The 24,751-nt window shown below is 31.6% G+C and overlaps 2 protein-coding genes and 1 long non-coding RNA gene across 9 annotated transcripts; 2 read left to right on the top strand and 1 right to left on the bottom strand.

Moving 5' to 3' along the window:
- The first annotated feature begins 1,170 nt into the window (after nt 1–1,170).
- Nucleotides 1,171–4,428, top strand: LOC123259958 (protein adenylyltransferase Fic). Its single transcript, XM_044720807.1, has 3 exons — nt 1,171–1,585; nt 1,673–2,561; nt 3,823–4,428. Exons 1-3 carry the CDS (start codon nt 1,381–1,383, stop codon nt 4,181–4,183), a joined length of 1,455 nt encoding a protein of 484 aa, XP_044576742.1. The 5' UTR covers nt 1,171–1,380; the 3' UTR covers nt 4,184–4,428.
- A 1,377-nt stretch (nt 4,429–5,805) lies between these two features.
- LOC123259956 (kinesin-like protein KIF2A) lies at nt 5,806–24,415 on the bottom strand. 7 transcript variants are annotated; one of them, XM_044720804.1, is made up of 11 exons: nt 16,086–17,475; nt 15,562–15,656; nt 14,977–15,069; nt 12,899–13,012; nt 12,241–12,271; nt 10,301–11,545; nt 10,069–10,223; nt 9,771–9,977; nt 9,119–9,293; nt 7,178–7,273; nt 5,806–5,992 (listed from the first exon to the last, which is right to left on the bottom strand). In XM_044720804.1, the coding sequence occupies exons 1-11, from the start codon at nt 16,843–16,845 to the stop codon at nt 5,841–5,843; spliced, it is 3,123 nt and encodes a 1,040-aa protein (XP_044576739.1). In that variant the 5' UTR covers nt 16,846–17,475; the 3' UTR covers nt 5,806–5,840. The 7 variants fall into 7 exon arrangements, with proteins under 7 accessions (XP_044576739.1, XP_044576741.1, XP_044576737.1 ...); XM_044720802.1 differs by lacking the exons at nt 5,806–5,992; nt 7,178–7,273; nt 16,086–17,475 and adding exons at nt 7,673–8,803; nt 23,667–23,906; nt 23,994–24,415; XM_044720803.1 differs by lacking the exons at nt 5,806–5,992; nt 7,178–7,273; nt 16,086–17,475 and adding exons at nt 7,673–8,803; nt 23,667–23,877; nt 23,994–24,415.
- Nucleotides 17,479–18,833, top strand: LOC123259959. The gene is made up of 2 exons (XR_006508353.1): nt 17,479–18,172; nt 18,253–18,833. It is a non-coding gene; the product is annotated as an uncharacterized LOC123259959 (long non-coding RNA).
- Nucleotides 24,416–24,751: the final 336 nt, after the last annotated feature.

Below are 24,751 nucleotides of genomic sequence, written 5' to 3'. Positions count from 1 at the left end.
AAAAATAATAATAACCTCTTATTGTGTCATTTAAATTATTTTAAATTAATTAACACAATTATAAATTAATAATAGATATGTCAAACGCAAGATATGAGCTCGAAGGGCTCAAAACCATAGAACAGCTACCTCTTTGAGCTCATAAAGCTCAAAATAACACATAAATTGTAATTTGGAGCTTGAAGAGCTCAACAACATTATAAGTGCAATTTCAAGCGCTTAGGTATAGAATTAGCGGGAAGTTACAGGGATCTCCTTCAGGGTCATCCGTTTTCCTAATTTTTATTTTATTTATTTACAATCAGGAAGTTGTCACAGTTGGAGGTGAATATTTCTGTGACATGTGGCTAATGTTTATTTATTTTAATTCAAAATAAGTGACTGAATTCAAGGAGAATTATTCGTAGGCAATGTCACTGTGCTGAATTATTTATTTTTTTATCACAATGGCAGTACTTTTATCTCGGATTGAAAAACTGGCTCTTACTTAATTAAAAATAAACAGAAAAAATATTGATAAAAAGACAGGAAAATTTTATACGTTGTAAAGCCTTAAAAATTATTTTAAAATCGATAATTTATATTTAATAAAAATTTAGATGTAAGTTTTTTTGAGTACTCTCATAATTAGCAATGTTTATTATGAAAATTAATGAAAATAATTTTAACAGATATTTAATAATTTTTAGAATTTTTTTTCTTAAATAAATTATGGCAAAAAAAAATTGACATGTAGAAATTTTAAAAAATAAAAAATGCGATTTTTTAAAAGTAATGTTTTGAACAAATTTGTTCGTTAAAAAATTTTAAAATTCTCTAATCATTAGACTAATTCTCTGTCATTAGACAGCTAACTTTAATGTCGTCATTGAAAATTAAATTGGCCGACATTGGAAAATTTTTATAATTATTTTATTGAAAAAAATTATTAAAAAAAAATACAAAATTTGACATGTAGAAAATTTTTTTACTTATAATTTTTATTCATTCAAAAAATCAAAAATTGTCTGTTAATTTTAGTAACATATATATGTTTATTATTTTTTTGAATTCATGTCGATAAAGAATTAAGAAATAGGAGAAAAATAACTTACACTCAGTGACATCTAGCCTGTAAAATACTCAATAGTTTTTAGTTAACCAATTGAAATAACCCACATGATTAATAATGATGTGTATGTGTGATCAAAACATATTTGGCTAACGTCAATGGTGAACATTCAATACTAAAACAAACTTATCATATATCATTTGTCCGAGTGAAGTTTCTGGTGTAATAAAGTGTCGACGATAAGTAATAAAATTAATATCAAGCATGCGACATACCACTCGACTAACAGCAGTAGACTCAGGATTGGAAATAGAAATAAGCTGTCGACAATGTTGTCCAATTGTTCAAACGATTGTTACATGTTGTTCACTAAAAAATCAGCATACGTGAACAATGAAAAAGGACCACCACCAGCTACAACCATTAAAAAATTTAAATTATTTATAATAATATCCAGTGGAATACTTCTAGCCTTTATAACAGCAGTATTATCATCGTACTTTACAATTTATTTTAATTTTACTTACATTTCAGGTAAAGTATTTATAAATGTCCCACTTCCATTAAGATGTTTTCAGGCAAGTAAGTTAAGAATAATTAAATTTTTATTTTTAATTATAGAAAGAGAGGTGGTGAGACGTTCATTTGCACCATTGCCTTCCGAAAATGTCCTGAACGTGCACGACGAAAGTAATCTAGGCCTTCCAATTCTCTCACCTGGAGAGCTTCAAGAATCATCATCGAATTCCAACGATGTAGCGGACGAATTCGAGGCAATTGCATCTCTGCAATTAGCTCTGGACATGAAATTGTCTGGCAAACGTCGGAAAGCCATAAAACTGTTCCAACATGCTGTAGCGCTGGCTCCTCAGCACCCGGACGTGTTGAATCACTACGGAGAATTCCTCGAGCAAATTCAAAATGACATAATTCGCGCGGATGAGTTCTACGTAAAAGCGCTCACCTACGAGCCGAACCACGAGGGAGCTTTGACGAATCGCCAGCGAACTGCGAGAGTCGTCGAGGAGCTGGACAAGAGAACTCTCAGCAGGATTGACGAGAAGCGAGACGCGTTGTCGGCGATTCCCGAAAATAATGCTGCGCTGATAAGGGCCAAGAAAGAGGCCTACTTTCAGCATATTTATCATACCGTGGGGATCGAGGGTAACACTATGAATCTTGCGCAAACTAGAGCGATCGTGGAGACCAGAACCGCGGTGGTAGGCAAGAGCATCGATGAGCACAATGAAATTTTGGGACTCGATGCTGCGATGAAGTATATCAACGCTACGCTGATCAACAGAGTCGGCTCTATTACGATTAAAGATTTATTGGAGATTCATAGGAGGGTCCTAGGGCACGTGGATCCTATTGAGGGTGGACATTTCAGACGGACTCAGGTTTATGTTGGTGGACATATTCCTCCAGGACCTGGAGATATTCATTATTTGATGCAGGAGTTTGCTGACTGGCTTAATAGTGAACAAGCTATTAGGATGCATCCCGTTAGGTAAATTTTTATTTATTTGTCTATTTAAGGTAAAAGACCCAGTTATTGACACTTGCAATTTTATTTTAATTAAAAAAAAAATCAACTCTAATAAATTAATATATACTTGCAACCTTGCAGTCACTATGTGACTGCCGTGACTTTTAAACTATAAATAAATAAAATTTTGCTTTTTTAAATAATTACTTTTGTTAAATTGCACTGTACTTTCTTAACTATTGACGTTTTTAAAGAAATAAGCTCATCCCGATGTTACACTCATCAAGAGCTTTCATTTGAGTACCCACATGCATTTTGATATATTTTTCATATATACATAATGTATATAATATATATAAATATATGAAAAATTGATGTGGGTACTCAAATAAAAGGTCTCGATAAGTGTAATGTCGGGGTGAGCTTATATCTTTAAAAATATCATTAGCTGACAAGATACAATGTCATTTCTTAATTATTGACATTTTTTAAGATATAAACTTATTTCGATGTTAGACTCATCAAGACCTTTCATTTGAGTATCCACATGGCATTTTTAATATATTTTATATTAATGGTATTTGTGAAATATATAAATATATGAAAAATTGATGTGGGTACTCAAATGAAAGGTCTTGATGAGTGTAATGTCGGGGTGAGTTTATATCTTTAAAAATATCATTAGTTGAGAAGATACAATGGCACTTCTTAATTATTGACATTTTTTAAGATATAAACTCATTTCAATGTTACACTCATCGAGATCTTTCATTTGAGTACCCACATCAATTTTTCATATATTTTATATATTTATATATTTCACAAATACCATATATATAAAATATATGAAAAATGCCATGTGGGTACTCAAATGAAAGATCTCGATGAGTGTAACACTGAAATGAGTTTATATCTTAAAAAATGTAAATAATTCACAAGATACAAGGTCATTTATTCATTATGTATCTAGAATGATATGTGGTGAGAATGATATGAAACCTTAAAAAAGCACAAATTCAAGTCAAGATCTTTGCAATGACACTGAATTCCACTAAAAAAATTCATTTTATCATATGATCATTCTAAAAACAAAATTTTTTTTATTCTTTTAATAATAAAGATAATTTTTTAGTTATAAATTTTAAGATAATTGGTTTTTTGAGAAAATTTTATTTTTTTCATTAAAATAAAATTGCAAGTGTTAATAACTGGATCTTTCACCTTAAATGATTAAAAATTAACAAGAGTTTTTTTTTTTTTAATTAATTAAAATTATTTTCAGATACGCAGCATTAGCACACTATAAATTAGTCCATATTCATCCATTCACTGACGGAAACGGCAGGACATCTAGACTCCTAATGAACACTATTTTAATGCAAGCTGGCTACCCGCCCGTAATTATCCACAAGCAGTATCGTCACAAGTACTACGAGTATCTCCAGATCGCCAACAGCGGAGACGTGAGACCTTTTGTGAGATTCATCGCAGAGTGTACCGAGCAAACGCTGGATCTCTTCCTCTGGGCTACCACTGAGTTCTCGAAACAAGTCCCGGCGCTCAGCCAAGAGTCTCTGATGAGGGACCGGGACCGGACGATAATTCTCGATGATGAAGGTAGCGGTGACTTTCTAGACGACTAGACGAAGCTTTAATAAACTAGCGTTTTATTGAATGAAATGCTGCGAATATAAATTATTTATGTACATAAAAATGTTATTTATATTTATATTTATAAAATTGAGTTTATTTTAAGTGAGGTAATTATTTATAAAATTGTGAGAGGTTTGATTTATATACTTGCTGGTCGAGTTATTGATGCTTTTATTTTATTATTATCATCTGGACTCATTGATTGTAACAAATAAAATTTTTTTACTGAAATTGATATTTTTCTTCTCTTTAAATACAATAAAAATTTATTACTAAATAGTTTTTATTATTAAAGGCCACTAATTCAATCGTCGAGGACAACAAAGTTATTTAAAATAAAACATCAGGAGTTAACCGGTTACATAAACTCTACTTAAGATGTTATGAAAATTAGTGAACGCAGTTGGGTTACAGTATTTTTCATCATTTGTTACATTTATCATCTTCATTTAATAACTTATTTAAAAAAAAAAAATACTTAAGGCGATTTAAAAATGTTTTTTAATGTAAAATCTAAATAACTCTCGTCAGTCGTTATTTGGCTTTACTTGTTTCATTTGCTCATTCATTTTTAATCCAATCAAAGCTAGGTGCCAGGAACCTGATGCACGAAAATAAAAATAAAAATAATAATTAAAATAAAATACAATACAATACAATACAAAAAAAAATTATTTTATCGGTACCAAGTCCCCGGTGAGTAAAAAAAAATTCAGTATCATTATCATTACACTTTTATAATAATAGAAATTATTTTAAAATCTTCGACTGTAAATTCTTTAAATTACTTAACAAGCTTCCATGCATTCATACACACTCATAATAATTTTTCCTGTCCTAATTAATGATCCATTAACAATTACTCTCATAAAAGCGGTGATAACATGTTAAATTTTTTACATCTCAATATTTATTAAACATCCCGCGTAACATATTGATATTTCTCTTTTTTAAAAGTTGTATTAATAATAATGATAGATAATAATTATAATAATAATAATAATAATATCAATAATTAATATTATTTCTCACTATGTTTAATAAATACAAGAACTCTTAAGCATTTTAAAATGATAAATTATTATAGGCCTACTCGAATTATTTGATATCAGTTTTTTTTTATCGAAAAAATACATCAAGATTTTTATTTTATTACTTCTTTAATTATTTATTATTTATAGGTAATTGTAAGATCGAGATAAAAACGTTAACTGCAGGTTCAAGAAAAAAAAAAAATAACAATGTACCTAATTTGTAAAACGTACTTTATAAATAAATTTCAATTAGTAATTTTAAAAAATAATAATCAGCAGTTTAACGCTTTGATATGAGTAATTTTATTATAAATTTAAAAATAATTTTATCGTAACAATCTGGTTGCGCATTCACCTGACAATCGCTAGATAATTAATCATTTTTGATCAATGCTCTTGATCAAAGTGATAAATATATAATTTCATTTGTAACCTTGGCCGTAGATCTAAATAGTTTTACGCGATAGTCAAATGCATGTTCACGATGCTGATAGTGATTTTAAAAAGTAATAACTGAAGTAATGCTTTTTAAATCGCTTACAGAAATAATAGCTGATATTTAAAATTTTTTTTTTTTATTATTTACTTAAATTGTTTAGTTTTAAACGATGAGTTAGTTGTATCGCGTGTTACGCACTCGAGTCATCTCTTGACTGATACGCTCCTCCTGGACGAGCTGACTCCGGAACTGACTGACTTGGTCCAGCGCAGCGTTGATAGTGTCTCGCTGCTGCAGCAACAGTTCTTCCCATTTTTTGGCGTACGCTGAAACACACAATTTTTATTCCGTAATCCTAAATGGTGCCCGGTTTTAGACCAATGATAAGCTTTAATTATGATTTTATGTATTAAAAATTTTTTATATTGATAATATAATTCTAGTTTACATTTATTTTTTTATTTTATGTCAACAATTCACATTCTAAGCAATACTAACATTTAAGCGTTTAAATATGATGCTGAAATTAATGAAAATTAAGTTTGCCGGCATCTAAAAATTTTTATAATTTCTTTTTATTGAAAAAATTATAAAAAAAAATTTTATCTGTAAAAAAAACTTTAAAAACTATAAGTGCAATTTTTTAAAAATATTTTTTAGTTATAATTTAATAATCAAAAACTAAAAACGTCGACTAACTTTAGTATTATTAAACAATTTTTTATTTTTTAAACAATTAAATTACAAGCAAAAAATATTTTCTTAAATTGCACTCAAAATTTTTATAATTTTTTTTTTTATTGAAAAAATTATTAAAAAAAAATTTCATTTGTAAAAAACTATAAATGCAATTTTTAAAAAATATTTTTTACTTATAATTTAATAATTTAAAAAAAAAAAAATAAAAATGTCAACTAAGTTTAGTGTTATTAAACAATTTTGATTTTTTCAAATGATTAAATTACAAGTAAAAAAAAAACTTTAAAAAAATTCCACTTAAAATTTTTCAAATTTTCTGCTAGTGAAAATTTTTTTAAACAATTTTTTCAATAAAAAAAAATTTTCAGATGTTAGCTAATTTAATTATCATACTTAAATGCGATTAGTACAAAAAGTGCATATATATATATTACAATTTTAAAGAGCATTAGTGTATGGCACGCTTTATTTAAAACAAAAACAAAATAAAATTTATTTAACAAAATTCTTGTACAAAAATGGAAGCCTGAGGTAGTTTGTAGTTTAATGAAAGCGTCAGTGAATTTATTAACTTTTTTTTTTTTTTTTTTAATTTATGCACCAGGACCTTATTGATGTACGAAAAAGAAAAAAGTTAAACCTTTTTTTCAATTATACTTTTTCTTCTTCACAATCAACGAAATTTTAAAAATGACATGACTTTTATGATTTTCCCAATATTAGTAATTAAATAAAAAAAAATTGTGGACATTAAATGACAAAGCAATTAATTTATTGATTTGTAAATTGGCTGATATAAAAATATATCGTACCATCGGAAAATTGAATTCTTTCAACGAGACGTCTAGACAATGAAAACCTCCTCATCATGCTCGGTGACTCAAACTTTGTTCTTTTCCGTCTTAAATCTGCGAAGGTTTGCTGGCGTTACATTTTTTTTAAGTATCAAAGTACATAAATATACTTATAAAGAAAATTTTCAATTTTTAATTATAACATCAATAAAAATAATAATTATAATTATTCAGATTAGAGTAAATATATGTATATATTTTTTATTCATTAATTATGGCGTTGTTTTTGAAACAATAATAACATTTTATAAATTTTTAAACATTATTAGATAATGCAAATCATGCGATCATGCTTAAAAAATCACTCAATAATTTTTAATATATAAATTTAAATATATGGCTTTTAATTATGCTTCTAGACAATATAATATTTAGCACAACCTATTCAGGTAATATAAAATAGTTAAACTGATTTTTTAGTAAATATATAATAATAATAAATGCATATAGATAAATTTATGAAAATGCATTGATACAAAAATGCTTATTTATCTTTAATATAAACGAAGATAATAATATAAACTACTGGAAGTATAAGAAGAAATACAATATTTAAAAATAGAGTCATCATGAACCTCATAAATCTTCGGCACAATGATAACTTATTTTTAGTCACAACCTCATTAGATTTATTATCACAATTATCATCAAATTTATAATCATTATTAATGTACGGATGGAATGATTTATCACTGAGATAGTTATTGTCAACAAACTCAGCCTGAGAATTAACAGCATACAGACTTTTTCGTACATTATAATTAGAGAATCTGTGTTTATTGGCGAGAGACTTTCTCTCGAGGTAATTAATCGGTGATTTATAATCACAAATATTTGCTTTAACATCAGTACGTGATTTATTCTCATTAGCATCATCAGTCTCGGAGTTCCTTTGAACATTATCAAAGCACTGAAAAGAATTGCTGCGAGTAACTCTAGTCTTGGAAGCAGCGAGTCCAAAAACCTTGGCACGAATATCAGGATCGTTGCTGTAAAATAAATCAGCGTCCGCGGGGCTCGGGCTTCTGGTAATTGAACCCAGTCCAGATTCAGACCTATCCTCGTTAGCTAATGAGCTGGAACTATTTGTATTGAAATTGTAAGTAGATCGCTTAGCGCGATGATCGATTACTTTCCCGGTCCAACTCCACTTGCTGTTTTTTCTGCCAGTAGTCAGCCATGGATTGGCGCTGGCGATCCTGTTGATGTTCTGCATTTTCTGAACCGTCGAAGATTTAATGGTGCAATTTTTGTCCATTATTATTTTCTTGGTGGTCACACAGACTCGTGACCCGGATTTTTTCTTCATGGACGAAAGCGGCTTCAGAGGCTTGTTAGACCCGCAGGAGTTTAAACTGGAGTTGGAGCTGGAGGTGGACCTACCACGCTCGTATTTCCACGGAGAATTTTTAGAAGTGTCATCCTGGGTGTCGACACGCTCGTCGTCATCGGAGCTACTGAAGTCTTCCATGAATCCCATGTTAACTGTTGATCCACTGGATGATTTCTGGTCATTGTCTTCTTCCCAGCCATCAGCATCAGTTAATGAGAAGATCGTGTTAGCCTTAGGGTTAGCGCGAGAATCTGTCATGAAACGCGAGGTTGTGATTGTGATGTTGACATGTCGCTTGATTGTTGGGGCGTCATTTTTTTTTTTTTATTTTAAATTTTGTTTAATTACATTTGACTCGAGACCTAGAGGCTTCCGAGTTTTTAAATTGTACAAGGACTCATGCTACTATTTTTAAATTAAAAGCGATAGATTTTGAAAATTTTCGTCTATGCTACTAAATGTGTCAAAAAATAAAATTTGTATGTCCTACTAGCGAAACAGTGCTTCAAAATGCCAAATATGTATATTGCAAATAATTTTTTTTTTTTGTAAAAATATAAACTCACCTTCTTGGTCGTAATCCACTTCATGGGTTGCGCTGAATACTTCGTGTGCATCGTTCAAAAATTTGTTTGAACTGTCAATCACTGCTTTGTGCGTGTCTAATACTTCCTCTTCCATCAGTTGAAGAGCTGAAACTGCTTCGTGGAAGGTGTACAGATCTTGAGACAATTCTCCTTCCTGAAATTAAATTATATCAGTAAAATAAATTATATTATTAAAATTCACATCCATAGTAAATGACAATAATATTAATATTAACAGGAAATTGGACAAAATTGAAAAAAAAATATTTACATGTACAAGTTATCTGCTAGCTGTTCTTATTTATTTAATTAATAAAATAAACGAATTTTGTTAATTATATTGAGTGAGCTGAAGAATAGATTATAATAAGTTTTATATTGTTACGCGTATGAATTGAGGTATATTTATATTGCCTAATTATATGAACTTGTTATATTGACTGTTTTTGGTTATTGTATAATTGTTGATATTTTTATATATGTTTTAGACGCACGAAGAAGGCCAAATAAAATGGCTGAAACGTCGCGCAATCAATAATCTGCGTTTTTTTTCAATTTTGTCCAATTTCCTGTTAATGTTAGTATTATAAACTATATTTATATAAAATAATTAAAAAAAAAATTTACGAACATTTAATGATCGAAGTTGCGCCAAATCACTTTCAGAAAGTGCGCTATCATTGGCTTGTTCCTCTATTTTGAATAACTGATCGTCGTCAGTAGGCGATGCTTTTAATTCAGTGGGATCTGTCGCTGCTAATTCCTTCACTCGATCAGCGTATCGCAAAGTATTTAGCGAGTGCTCACACGAACTCATTCCTGGGCTTATCATAGCAATCTATTAAATAAAAATTTTTATTTATTTAATAAATAATTAAAAAAAAAAATAATTTTTAACAAGCTTTTGATAATTAAAAAAAAAAACTTACCATACACGTTTTAGATTTTTCACCAATAAAACTGTCCCTGAGTACTTGAGTTAATTTACTAGCCCTGAAAGGTAAATGAGTTCCTTTCCGGCCTAAAGCACGTATACACTCTTTGAGAGCAAGTAATGACTTATTAATTTCCGCACCTTCCATCCCTATAAATCAAAATAAAACAAAGGTTAAAAGTAAATCATCAAGCGGAAGATTCAAGAGATAAAAAAAAATAACTTACTCGTCTGTCTATTGGCAGAAGAAGTGTCTGCGCCTCGTTCATTACCCGCAAGATCAATAAGCGAGAATTTACCATGAACCTTATGAGTACCAGGCGTCCGTGCAATTATTTGAAAGACGGCGTGTGATCTCGAAGAGTTGGAGTTAGCGCTGGTCTGACCACTGGTCCTGGCACTATTACCATGTTGAATGAGCTTAAGAACTTCATCAACACTCTCGACGACCTTCTCAGTGAGCCCGACGATCTGGACTTGCTGCTTTCCGTCTTCCAGTACCCTGAGCTTCTCTTTGTCAGCCAGCAAATCAAAGACCTTGCCCGAGTAAATCTCAAAGAAGCTCGCAGATATCACCAAGTTCATCACGCGGTACTTTGGGGACTTTAGATACTTAAAGACGTCCTTGGCGACCATCGCGTAGACTCCCTTCTTGCAGTCCTGAGTCTTTCCGTTGAAGTCTCCACCCATGGTGTGGGTTTTTCCACTGCCAGTCTGTCCGTAAGCGAAGCACGTAGCCATGCCGCCCTCAAAAATAGTCTGAACCAGCGGCTTTGCTGTGTACTTGTAGACTATTTCGTTGTTACAAGTCTCGTCGAAGGCGTAGTCGAATCTGAAGTGCTGGTTCTCGAGATACTTTGTCAAGTCGACCTTGAGCTTCGGCTCGTGGACAACCATCTGGTCTTTGCTGGGCACACTGATCACGTCGACTTCTTTCCTGGTGAGCTCTTTGCGATTCAAAGGTCGCTTCCTCACACAGACGGTTATCTGGTGGTCCTCGACCGAGTCGGACTCGCGCAGAGGTCTGAAGTCGATGGTGCTTTGATAATCTCGAATCATAGCCAAGAACTCCCAGTTGGGATTACCAGGATCCATGTTCATCAGGGCTTCCTTTTCTTCTTTCAGCTCAGCTTGCCTCTGTCTCCGCTCTTCACGGTTCTTCTTCAGCTTCTCAACTTCCTTGACTACGTTTGAACGTCTTCCTCGTCCGTTCTCCACTGTTGTCTGCTGCTGTTGTTGTTGCTGCTGCTGCTGCTGTTGCTGCTGCTGCTGTGAAGTCTGGATTTTGGATTTATTTAGTGACATAGAACTGACGTTAGCGAATGCTGGAGTGGTGGGTGTTGGTGGAATATTTTCTACCTCACGGCGACTCGTAAGACCTGGAACTGGATCTCCGTGGCCATTTGACAGCACCGGGGGCATTATATTTGTTGGACGTCCTGTTTGATTTCTCGGTTGCTTGTTTGATGTTGCTGAAAATAAAAAAATAGATTTATAAAATATTGTATGATTTAAAATATAAAAATAAATTTAAAAACCTCTGGTTATTTTTTCACTGATAGTCGGCGCAGAAATAGCAATCACAGCGGATTTTTCATCAACTATTTGATTTCTGCGTTTAAAAAAATGAGCCCATGGAATAAATTTCATTTTAAAATAAAAAAGAAAAATTTTTAGTGTTTTTAAATATTTGAATTTTATAAATTTTATAAAAATGTATGACCAGCCCGCGACGGTGTACACGCTGTACTGTACTACCAGGGGTCCTTGCCCTTGTGCGGCAGCTATAGCCTAGACACCAACCTGGGCTGGTATATTGTACATATAGTGATGAATATCGATAGCCACACAACGTCTAACACTACATACAAGGCTTATTCCGCTGATGGTCGTAGACCCCAGACCGCTCGGGCGATAATTCACCCCCTTGTCATGACAGGCTAATTCCGACTACTAACACACATTGCTTTAATATATGTTTTTAAATTTATTTACCAACAACCCAACTTTACGTCAATACTCTTATCTGATTACATCTTTTGCTTGTTAAATTTTTGAAATTTTCTCAGAAAATTAAATAATCCAGAGGTGTTAAAATTCTTTACATTCATTTCTTCTTGAAGAAATTCACCCAGTTAGATTTTTAAAAAATAAAAATAATTTTTACCTTTGACTGGAATAGATGGCCTCATGGAATGCTGCAAAATAAAAATATAAAAATGAAATATTTTTAAAATAAAAAATAGAACAATAATAATATGACAGTGCAATTAAGCTAAGGATTAAATTAATAAAAAGTGGTTTAAGAATTAAAAATAAATAAATACTATTATTAATATAACATTAATGTAAAGCGATTTTAAAATATACAGCATCAAAGTTGGGTAAAAAATAAAGATGTGCTCCTAATGTTGAGTAGTTATTATGCTGGAAATTATTGTTGAATGTTCCGGATTCCTCATGACTGTTTTTTTTATTTCCCAAGGCAACATACGTGTCTCTTTAATCTTCGTGAAGAGTATCATCTACTCCAGTGCATATAATAATATTATACCATGAAATAATGCCACACATAAATTACAGTAAATTAAATTAAAATTAATCCAAGATGTATTAACAATTATTTTAATTTTTTTTTTTTTAACTATTGACAATGACACTACTGGTTAATACCTCCCGATTTGTCTCTATTAGTACCGTGAGGGTTCCAAAAAATTGTATGTATGATAAATAACAACTGATAATTAAAAATGACAGTGATTGTGATAATGAGGGAAAAAATGTTGCTAGGGAGTGCGCGTTACCAAATTACGAGTGATTCGTACAGATAGTGTTGCTGAAGCTAGGCCGTTTCTTGGTGGCGGTGCGCCGTGTCGGCCAAAAGATCCGTCCTCCTGGTCCAGATCGTCAGCTCCGTCCTCGTCCTCGTCAGACGAATCCTGATCCATCGCACATTTAAATAACGTAACAGGATTGATGGAGAAATAAAATATTTGTATTTAGATTTTTTGTGGGATTCAGCAAAAATAAATATAAATAAATAAATGGAGTAAGTGGGGAAGGAAATAAATGTCCATGGTTGACAAATAAATGATCCAAAATTCCAGGAGCGAGCCGTTGACAGTCGAAGAGCAGCGTCCATAGATGAAAAATACGTTACCACATTAGTTGATCATTTGTCAATTTAAAACTTGACTAGATTCGATTAGATCCTTGGGGTTCGGTTTAGATGGTTAGACAGGGTCAAGTAAACTCTCGCGGTCTTTTTAAGTCTCAAAGACACTACTGACCAACATGGACTTCTAAAGTGCTCCGGTTGCTCTAAGGTCAATCTAATTGAGATTCGATTACATCGCGGTCATGGTTATTTTTATTTACTATTTTATAAACAATCGACTCGATTAATTTATTTTTTTCATTAATTTAATTTTAATTAAATAAATTTAAAAAATTTGCGACACTTATACATGGGTGATTCTCTAAGGACGTCTTAAATCTGTACAAAATTGTCCGACCAAATTATTTTGGACTTTATTAGAAAAAAAATTACCAAGGGCTACAAAACTATTAGCTTAATGATAATTAATTCGCAGCCAATTGAATTTTTTTTTTTTCTATATTTGTGTATTTTTTGCCATATAACATGACAGGAGACTGTATGCCAGGGGACTGTTTTTCTTTTATCAAATCGAAAAAAATCAAACAAACTATTTCAATGCATTCAACTTTTCAAGTTCTCAATGAATATTTTCATTAATTAGTAAAATATTAAGACTTATGGATCCAATTTTATAAATAAAAATAGCTACCAGAGGATTGAGTATCTCGTGGCCCACTCAGACACATGTTTTCAGCATAAACGGTGTTTTGAGACTAAATAAAATTGACACTGGATATCATCCTAGATTATACTGAGTATAATCTGGGATGATATCTAATATCATCTTGTTCTTTTCGTGTACAGAACATAAAATAGCACGCTGGATTTTTCTTTTTTTTGGCTTTGAATTTCTAACAGGGGACTGTTCTTGAAACACCGAGGACAAACTTTGGTTTAATGAATTTAATGAAACAAATGAATTTTCGGTACTTTTTATTGAAGAAAATTGTTAGTTAACTAATTAAGTTTATAAACAAATCGACAAAATTATATATTGTAAACGAATAACTTGAAATTTAATCTTAAAGTTTCAATTTTGAAAAAAGGACAGCCCAGGGGACTGTCATTTCGGTGGTTTACGAATTCATAGCAAAAAAACCAAAATTTATTTCATTTTAGTTTTCAATCCTCCAAATAGAAATATTTTTTTACTTTCGTAATAAATTTTTTTTAGTCACAAAATAACAATTTTTTTTTTTTTTAATTCCCGGGACAGCAAAAAACATCCTTATAAAGAATCACCCATATACTCAAACTTTTACACCAATGGTGATTAAAATTTTTATACCAAACCATTAATTAAATTAACATCACTGTGAATTTTTGTAATTTTTACAGTGTTTTTTAAGCTCAATAACTTTACCTGGAAGACAATCATGTATTGAAACATTTTAGTACAAATAGACGCACTGGTATCAGACCGGCACATTATTTGCTGGTATCGGAACAGGTTATAGAAAAATTCATGGTAGTCCCAGCAACGCGTCAACAAATTTCGATCTTTCTAGTCGATAAATATTATTAGCTCGTGCTTCTGCGCTACCTAGAACTAAACTCTTTTTAAGAAACTAGTATAAGTTATTTACGCGGTACACGCCTTTACCAATGGGTAATAAGAATTGGTAACAATAAATTAATTTAAATACCGGACGAGTGTATTAGAGTGATTGATCTTCATGACGTCTTCATGGTGCTTGCTGTAAGTTTTGTGTTTAAATAAAAATAAAAAACAAACTTATTTACCTTAGATCTATTTACAGACGAGTTTATCTGTGGCGGAGGCATAGACTGTGGAGTAAGCTCGGGATTTAATGCGATGATAGCGTCCATCTCCACCTGTAATAAAATAATCGTTACTAATGAGCTTTAAAACGTTTTCATTCTTATAAATTATTAACAGAAAATAGATTAATTTATTTTTTCATTATATTGATAACCTTGCGACGAGGTATGAAGCTTTGAGGCATTTTATCAGAATTATTTTATGAAAATAAATGAATAAATAAATGCACCGGGGGGTTTTTTTTTTTTTTTTATCACAATAATATAAATGAAAGTAGTAAAGCCTCCGACAAACAGCCCAGCAGGCTTGTCGGAAATAGACTAGCGTTCTCGATAGTTTTTCGCAGGTTGCTCGGTTGGTTGCATAATCTCTGGTGAAAATAGCTCAGTAACCATGACCTACGGGCGTTAATCTTCGAGATGAACAAGCTCCAGAATTAACAAGAGAGTCTAGTTATAATTCATAAGTTGAAACTATAAAAGTGTATCCGTGTGAGAAGAGAAATATTTTATTAAAGATTATCGCTTAATAATTCACGGATTTACCTCTTTTCCCTTGGTTTCGCCGCGCTCGAACCATTCTACTGTGACACTTTGTTGCTCCCAGTTGACACCAGATACTATTGCCGAGTGGATGCGACCTGGAATAAAAAAAAAATTATTAATAATTAATAAAGACAAATGTAGAAGGTAGCGATTCATGTGTTAACGGATTCCAGTGAATAACGCGAGCATGTAGCCAGTTATTTTTTACAGACAGACATTACATGGTGAAATAAATTACGGGGACACTGTTACTGGTATGACTGACAGACCAGAGGTAATAGAACGTCAACAAAATACTCTGCTATTATATTAGCCGCTTTCGTGTACGAAATTACAAGATAATTTTAGTGAGGGTATCACTGAATTTGTTGTCGGCCTGCTGAAGAATACTCCTTTCAAAGCCACGGTTTTATTTATTGTCACACATAACTGTCTCATTTTTTTTTTTATATAATTCAAGGACAAATATAAATTTTTTACACAAAAATCTATAAAATAAAATTATAATACTTGAATAAAAATACCATTTTGTTTAATATGTGGACTAGAAACAGAACTATTCCGATGTTTGGACGGTATGGGAATGGACGAACTTATTTTTTTATTTTTATTATTCTTAATCCTCGTTTGATGCTTTTTACGCTTGGGATCGTCGGCTATTGGCACAATAAAACTGCAGGAATTCGAATTGAAGCGGAAGTCATTTTCGCTAGTGGACTTAACGACTTCAGTCTCCCCGAACAACTTATTCTGAAGCGGGTTGTCTTTCTCACGATCTTGGACAAACATCTGATTGCTACTGCGGCTGAACTGATGCAAAGACATAGACATAGACATTGAGTGCTCTTTTTGGAGAGTCTCCACCGGAGAGGTGTCTGAGAGTGAGTCATAGAACTCAGGTTCACGTTCTCCGATGTCGATTGCAGAAAACTCATCGCCATTCAATAAAACTGGTTTATTTTTATCAACGCAGTTCACTTGTCGATCTACTCCATTAATCTGTGTTACTTCCTTTTGACGACAATCCTCAAGGTCGCTTGTTACACGATCGCTCTTAGCTTCTTCTTCGCGACCACGATCTTCGTTGACGCGTGACAAACTAACAGTGTTGTTATTTTTTATGACTTCATCATCAACATTAACATCACTCCTATCATTATCATTATCATCTATTACATAAACATCAATTTTATCATTGTTTTTCTTGGCATGTTTTTTCTTTTTCTTCTTCTGCTTCTTAGCCTCCTTGGAGCCACAAACGCACTTGCTGAGCCAATCCATCATTCCCAGAAAATTCTCTCAAAAATATAAATGAATTGTAGGCCAAGTTCAGTTCTATCCAGAACCAAGTGGCTGGATAATCTTCTGGCAAATTCTGCACGTGCCAAGGCAATTTAATGGCAATAATTTAAACTCGCTCCCATGGTGTATTTGATACCGTTAGCTGGAATATATCAACATAAATGGCGAGTACAGTGCTCCAGTATTGTATTAAATTATGTAGATGCAGCTTTGAGTAAATAAAACTGATTCGTGATCACACGATCGAACGCATATTGACATCGATATATAAGCTCGAACAGTGTAACCCTAGACGATCAAGTTTTAATACGTGTCGGAGTCAATCACTTTAGTCTGGTTGGCTGGTAAACGAGAACTTGTTCTTAATCATCCGTTTACACAATTTAAAAAAATTACATTCAATTCAATTTGTAAAGTAGAAAAAATTTCTGGTTTCAGTCTGGTGTATAATAACATATTTACAAAAATAAAAAACTATTAATTTAAATCATTAATGTAATTAATTGGCAACCATTTTCACACATTTGATTTTTCACAGTGTATTATATAATTAAACAAAACAAATGAATGAAACTTTAATAAATAATGTGTTGGTAATGATCACAGTGAGTGAGTCTCTAAACGACTGAAGCATTGTTTCTGAGTTAATATAGTCCTTTCTTATTTTATTGCTTTGCCAACCCAGCACAGATGTATTATTTTGCATTGGGGGGAATTTCCAGACTGACGAAAAGAAAGATTAAGTCAACACGTGCTAACAGTGCGACACTTGTTTTTTTAAATTCACGCGCACTTTATTCCCGCGAGACTGCTACGCCACATAGGTCAAGGTCGCGAGCATTGACGGAAAATGTAGAATATCATTTGGATTGTAGAGTTATATTTTTTGTATCGTTTCTTGATGTTACTCGATTACGACACGATGGACGACTGGCAGGACTGGCTTCGGCACTGATTCATAAACCCATTTGTAACATCCAGAACCAAGAGACCAAGTGTAATTTAATATATTATATGGTAATAATAATAAAGTGGTTGTTGGTGCGGGTGTGTACACGATAATATCCGAGCGTAGTCGACGGGTTCGATCAGCCGTCAAGTGTAATCTCCATCACTGCGACACACTTTAATCCACATCAATGTTGTAAATGAAAAAACTTGTTTAAAATATATTTTCGCCAGTTTTAAAATTTCGTGCTCTGCTCGGAGGATATCAAGGATGCCTGGATGTAGGTTGCGTCAACATTTTCGCTGTCTGCGTTGCCTACTGCTCGTTGAATCGATATTTTTTGCATTGTCACAACACACAGTACTCTTTAATAATTCTTTAGTGTCTGAAAATTATTTACAATGTTATTAATATTTATTTATTTGTTTATTATTTTCTAGAGAAAATAAAAATTATGAGGCATGTTTTAAGGCGAGACTCGAGATGGAGACTGAAAGAAAACCTACGCTCCATCATTTCCAGACTCATTCGAGTTAGATAACTCTTGCTAATAGCAAAAAATTATCAGCACTCGGCCAAAGTAATTGAAGCGTGAAACAAAAAATAGAGGACAGTAGCATAAGCTTACTTTGTTTTATTTATTTATTTATTTTTTTTGAATTCGCCTTTTCGTCGCGAATTATTTGTGAACTGAAATTAGTTCCGGTTGTATCAATTCAGCTGCAGGGGTCACAATCTATTGAACAGTAAATTTAAGCGACCGCATCCTGTCTCAGTAGTCTCGTTGCTAGGTTTGATTACAAATCACAAATTGTAAATAATATTGTTTAAAGTAAACATATGTTAGTTGTCTTGTTCTACCACAAATTGCCCTTGAATCTCTCGATATTGAGATTTTACTTTCCCTTATTGAGATAACAAGTACGGGTGTTAATCCTCGCAAGTACATGACCCTGCAATTAAAACTAATTGATCTATTGTAACAAATAATTGCCGTGAAATAAATTTTCTACGGTCAGTTTTTGAGAGTTTGTTAAATTATCTTTTACCAGTGGGCAGCTAAATGTCTCGCCTACTGTTATTGTTATTGTTATTTTTATAATTATAGTTACTTATAGTTATTAGTTTTATTATAGTGCATAGTTAGTTCTTGAAACATTCAACCAGGGCGCCAGTTATCGGGTATGCGTTTTACCGACGTTTTCATTACATCAATTTTATCTGATTTAGTTAATAAAAATTTATTTTAATTTATTGCTAAGCTCTTCCGTGTTTATTTTTAAATCCAAAGTGATTCATTTATTTAATTCCGCATTTTTAAATATTGTTTCACTTAATTAATTTTTTAAGCACTTAATTGAACATAATGTAAACATATGTTGAGGTACATAAATACTTATAATAAATATTATGTAAAGTAGTCTAAAATATATAAATATTTGTCTTGATATGACGAAAAAGGTCAGTAAACTAAAGTACAACTTTCGCTTTTTTTAGAAATTAATAACAGTGTAGGTCGATATGTTTACGAGACTTTCTGCTTCGTAAGATTTATAAATATTCTCGAATTGAGATTTACACTCTTGACTCGTAATTGCTGGATACCAATTTAGCAATTCGTTTCAATTCTATAATTCGATTTAGCTTCTGTCAATTGTCTGGTAATTTGTTCTGCTTTTTAAACTCATTTTTATATTACTGATATTTAACAAAATTATTAATTTATAGTACAATTTATCTATCGGTATTTAAATTTAGTATTTTTAATTCAAGGTTACTGCAATTTTTTTTCTATTTTTGTTTTAGAATCGCAGAAATTTTTTTTTAAATATTTCGAATTTTTCTAAACAAAATTTATAGACAGAAAAAAAATCAACTTAAATCAAGTGAAAAATTCTTGAACCAAGAAAATAATTTTGAAAAATTTCGATGTCTTGAATCAAGTAAAATTTACTTGAACTAAAAAAAAATTTTTAGTTTAAAAATTTTTCTATTCAAATTAAGAAGATGAAGTTCTATAAAATTATTTACTTGATTCAAATAAATTTTTTTTCTTTATATTAATAAAATAATAAATTAAAAAAAGGATTAAAATTTCTATCGATTTTCTAATCGATGCTGAATGTCTGAAAAAGTTTAGTCCACCTCATTGCACGCGAGTGCATTCTAACTTTTACACGGATTTCACCGCCTAGACATTAACCAAGAAAATAAAGGCTTGTATCGAGTGTTCATACAATATTCTAAGGATTAAACAACAACTCTAGGAAGAGTCGTCCTCATCGTGGGCGACATCCGATAAAAAGTTCACCCAGCGAGTAACTGGACCATGCCTTTCTCGAGCATGCCTCCAAGACAATGCCACTATACAGGAAATAAAAATTCTCCACGCTATAATCTTGATTTTTAAAAAACAATTTAACTGTTGATAAATGTTGTATGCTGTGCTTATGCTTATGAATATGATTCTAAGCACTCGAAGAACAGATAATTAAATATGCTTTTGATAAAGTTTCTTTATAAGAATGATGTCCATGAATAAAGTGAGATAAGTCATAACACAAGCGTCCTTATAAGGTTCCAGCGCCCACACAACCACTTGTGATTTGCTTTTCGACAAGGACTACACGTCATCTTGTTTTTTATTTTCGAGCTTCGCTTTAAGAGTATCTTTAATCTCAATCTTGATAGACTCTAAGTGATTTTACACGTCGATACAATTAGTTAATGTACCTTAAATAAAATATAAAAATAAAATTAATATTATTAACATATTTTTGAATAATTTACAGCCAAAATAATTTATATATCAAATAAAAACAAATATTATGATAACCTTATCGTGGAAGTATTTATCTTAAAATATATCGATGGCATCTTTATTGAAACAGAGGAGAGAGTGCATGACACCCAGATCCGCGAAAAGTATTTGCATAAGTCTATTATTAGTCAAGAGCTATCTGTCTTAAAAGATCTAGATACTGGATGCTTAAATAGCCGTTCTTCACACAAATAGATCCTACCGAGGGAATGCCCTGTCGCGGTGGATCTAAATCCACAGCAGAATAAAATAAAACATAAAGTAACGCTTGTGTTTATATCAATAATTCAAGTCACGCATACGACAAATGGTTTAGAACACTCAGCTGTCACCATTTTATGTATTGCTTTTTTATTTTACTAGACATTTTCTGTCACGATAAATACGTATCGATTTGGTTCTGCACCAGACAAGTTTAACTCTCCAAGGTCATGGCAAACCGAGAAACATCATTATTACATTACTTTATTTATTCATTTTTTTTTATTGTATTAGTGAGTTTAACTGAGCAAACTGCGTATCCGGCGTAGTTTTTATTCGGACAACATAATTGCTTGAATTAGCAATCTAGTGAATTTACATCACCGCTCAAAGCCATCGAAAACACCCACGGGTGTATTTTTTTTTTTTTTAAATTATTAAATGCAATCGCGGTTTGTTAAAATTACTTTTAATTTAATTTAAAGCTCTCGACAATGTCAGAGTATTTATACACATTGATGTAACAATAACTCTATTGAGGTACTTTTTATTTTTAATTCACAGTATATATTTCTCATATGTATATCTATGAAATGTTAGAATTTATAAATAGAAATGATTAGTCAATTTTAACATCCCACGTTTAGAATATCGACAGCTTGACCCTAGTTCGCGATAGCAATACTTCTGGTCTGACAACTTTCCCTTTCTTAATTTCTAGTTCTTTGAGATTTTTAGCCTCCATGTAATATTGTATTTTATATAATCAATAGATACGGATGTATGCAATTACTTTGAGATTATGTTACGTATAAAAATAAAAAAAAAATAATTGGAGTTAGTTGATCAATTTCAGTGACACGGACAAATTTACTCCCAACTATTAGGTTTTTACAGAGAAAGAAGCCGTACCCACGCGATTGGTTTTGGTACACGTGCGTTGTTAGGCACTGAGATGGACACAATACGCCGAAGCATGAATATATGTATTATGTACGTATAATTGTAGCATAGGTGTGAGAGAGTACGGCTAAAAGGGGCCGTTAGGAAACCCGCTCCTTTCTTGGCGAATGTTCTGACTCACTCCTCGAGCAGCCAGTAAATAAACTCATGATTATCTTACAAAATTGGATTTTATTTTTTGGGCAAGCTGACCTGTGGTAATAAATAAAATTTATTGAGTTAGTAAAAAAAAAAAAAAGACCACAGTAGTTTTAATACCGATACCTTGGAAAAATAATTACCTTGGTTTAATATTAAAAGTCAATGTTAGCTCAACCGTCTATCCGCGGTTTACAATAATTATTGTCTTTTTCGATACTTGCCGTGTTAAGTATATAATATATAAATATATCGACTAGACGTTAAACACGAAGAGTTATTGCAGTTCGCGTAATATTGATCGAGTCGTTTTTACTAAGTGACCCGTTTCACTTGCATCCTTCTGTAGGTCAGCTAAATTACTTACTTATTATATTAAAAGTATATCCCTTTATTTAACTCCTTTTTTAAAAATAATATTAATATTATTTTTTTTTTATTAGATGGTTGTTTTTGATAAAAGTCATTTGACTTTTAACATTGACGGAAAATTATTGACTGGGATTATACTTGCATTGCATAAGTCCGTCATTGTACTTAATGCCAGACAATACCTGTTAATTTATTGAAGGCTTATTATTTATAAAATACTCGATAGGTATTTTTACAAGTACATTAAAAATGATAAGAGAGAATTAAAAATTATCCATTTCCTTTTACTTAAAAATCAAGGAAATATTTAATTAATTTTCTCTGGTGCAATTTATATTGACAGGTATAATTATTATTTATCATAAAAACCAGTAGATAATGTAAGATTGTGAGAATGTAATTGTTGTTTCATTAACTCCAGTCGCAGCAGCTGATTCAGATTGAACGAGTAACGGGATTTAACATTAGAACCATCACCGCTCTAGATTATAACTAGCATACATATATATTGGTCTGAAACACGCAAATATCTAATTTATTTAATAGTTTATACTCGGAAAATTTTATTTCACTCAAATACCTGTTTTTAAAATTTTAATACATACTTTTCCAATTAAAATAATAAATTATAATATTGCACTGTAATTATTTTATATTGAATATTAACTGCTTGCTTTTGTTAGTTTAAATAAAATTGTCAAATGATAATTGAGTCTAAATTAAACCCATAAAAGTCATCATCAGACTCTAAGTTAAACAACACGAGCATGAGACTGAGTTTGATTGCAATGCAAAAAATGTAGAGGGAGATTCCCCGAATATGGGAATGTCGGTGACAAATCTCATGGATAACCGGTTGATACCGATGATGGTGTTCAATAGCTCGCTTCTACCCGAATTCGCTAGTCACCAAACCCAGGCGAGACTTTCATAGGAGCTAAAATTTTCCAATGAGTAAAAATAATCAACGCTGATCAAGATAACGTGATTTTTTACTCCACTCTAGTTACACAGGTGTAATGTCTGTCTACCAAAGTGTATATTAAATAAAATAAAAAAACAGTTACTTAAATTTATATAAATAAAATAAATTCAGGTGTCTTGTTTGATAATTTCAGTACCATATAAAATGAAAATTAAGTTAGCCGACATTTAAAAATTTTAATAATTTTTTTTAATGAAAAAATTATTACAAAAAAATTTTTATTTGTGGAAAAATGTAAGTGTAATTTTTTGAAAATATTTTATTAAAAAAAATTAAACACGTCGGCTAACTTTAGTATTATTCGTATAAAAATAAATAAAATGACAATTAAATAAATATAAAAATAAAATAAAGTGTTGGCGGGCAAAACTCACCATCGGTTCGCTTGATGTTTATGCTGGTGCCAGTGGCGATATTGCAAACGCTGCGATCCATGGTCATTTAATGATCAGTTGCTTGCCGTAGACACGGACGACATAAAAACCAGTGGAGATTGTCCTGAAGACAATGCCAATAACTCAATGTGTGTTTATTTACTGACGTCCTGAGCTGAGGTAGGCTGCTTGGAGATTCTGGTGGTCGATGCTGAGGACAGACCAGTGGTTGTAATTCAACTAACAAAAACCGGTGGATTAACATTGAATTAAATATAATAAATAAAAAAAATAATAATAGTAATAGTAGTGTTTATTGACAGTTACCGAGGCATTAAAAATCTCATGTGAGCCGATGTGATGAGTGATGTGAAGGTATGGACATGTATATATAATCACACGAGCAACTATTGTGTACGGGAAAAAGGACTCAAAGGCACGCCCGCACTAATGCCAATAAACTCGATCAAACTATTTTATTATGTTAGTCACTTTAGACAATAGTTTAGCTACTGTTGTTGTTGTCGTTATCGGACACGAGGATCTAATCAAAAATTTACTTTTGTCACACTTAATTAGTTAGTGATATTTCAGTATTCGGTGATTATTGGCGACGAGATACGAGCTCGGTCTGTTGTGTGTGTATCCAAACGTTTTGTGTACCGGGGTACTCTATACTCTACCAGTGTCCGTTATTGACAACGGAAAGACTACCAGCGCTAGCTCACGGTTAACAACTACGTCTCTGCCATCTTTGCCTTCTTCTTGGTACTGTCTAACAGTCGTTACGAATTTAAATTTTGCAATGCGAACCAGCGCTTATTGACTGCTGCGGATAAACTGACAACTAATTTTTAGATTAATTTTACCGGGAAAATTTAAAAAAGTAAACATTAGTATTTAAATAATTTTATTATTTTTATAAATTATGATATTAAATTTAGCTGTCATTTGACAATTTAAAAATTTTTTTTAACAAATAAATTTGTTCCAAAAAATTATTTTCAAAAAATTGCATTTTTTATTTTTTTAAATTTCTATATATCAATTTTTTTGCTCCAATTTATTTGTTAAAATAATTATTA

Source organism: Cotesia glomerata, linkage group LG2 (assembly GCF_020080835.1).
Source record: "Cotesia glomerata isolate CgM1 linkage group LG2, MPM_Cglom_v2.3, whole genome shotgun sequence".
Taxonomy (NCBI): Eukaryota; Metazoa; Arthropoda; class Insecta; order Hymenoptera; family Braconidae; genus Cotesia; species Cotesia glomerata.
This window is presented reverse-complemented; position numbering and strand designations above follow the sequence as displayed.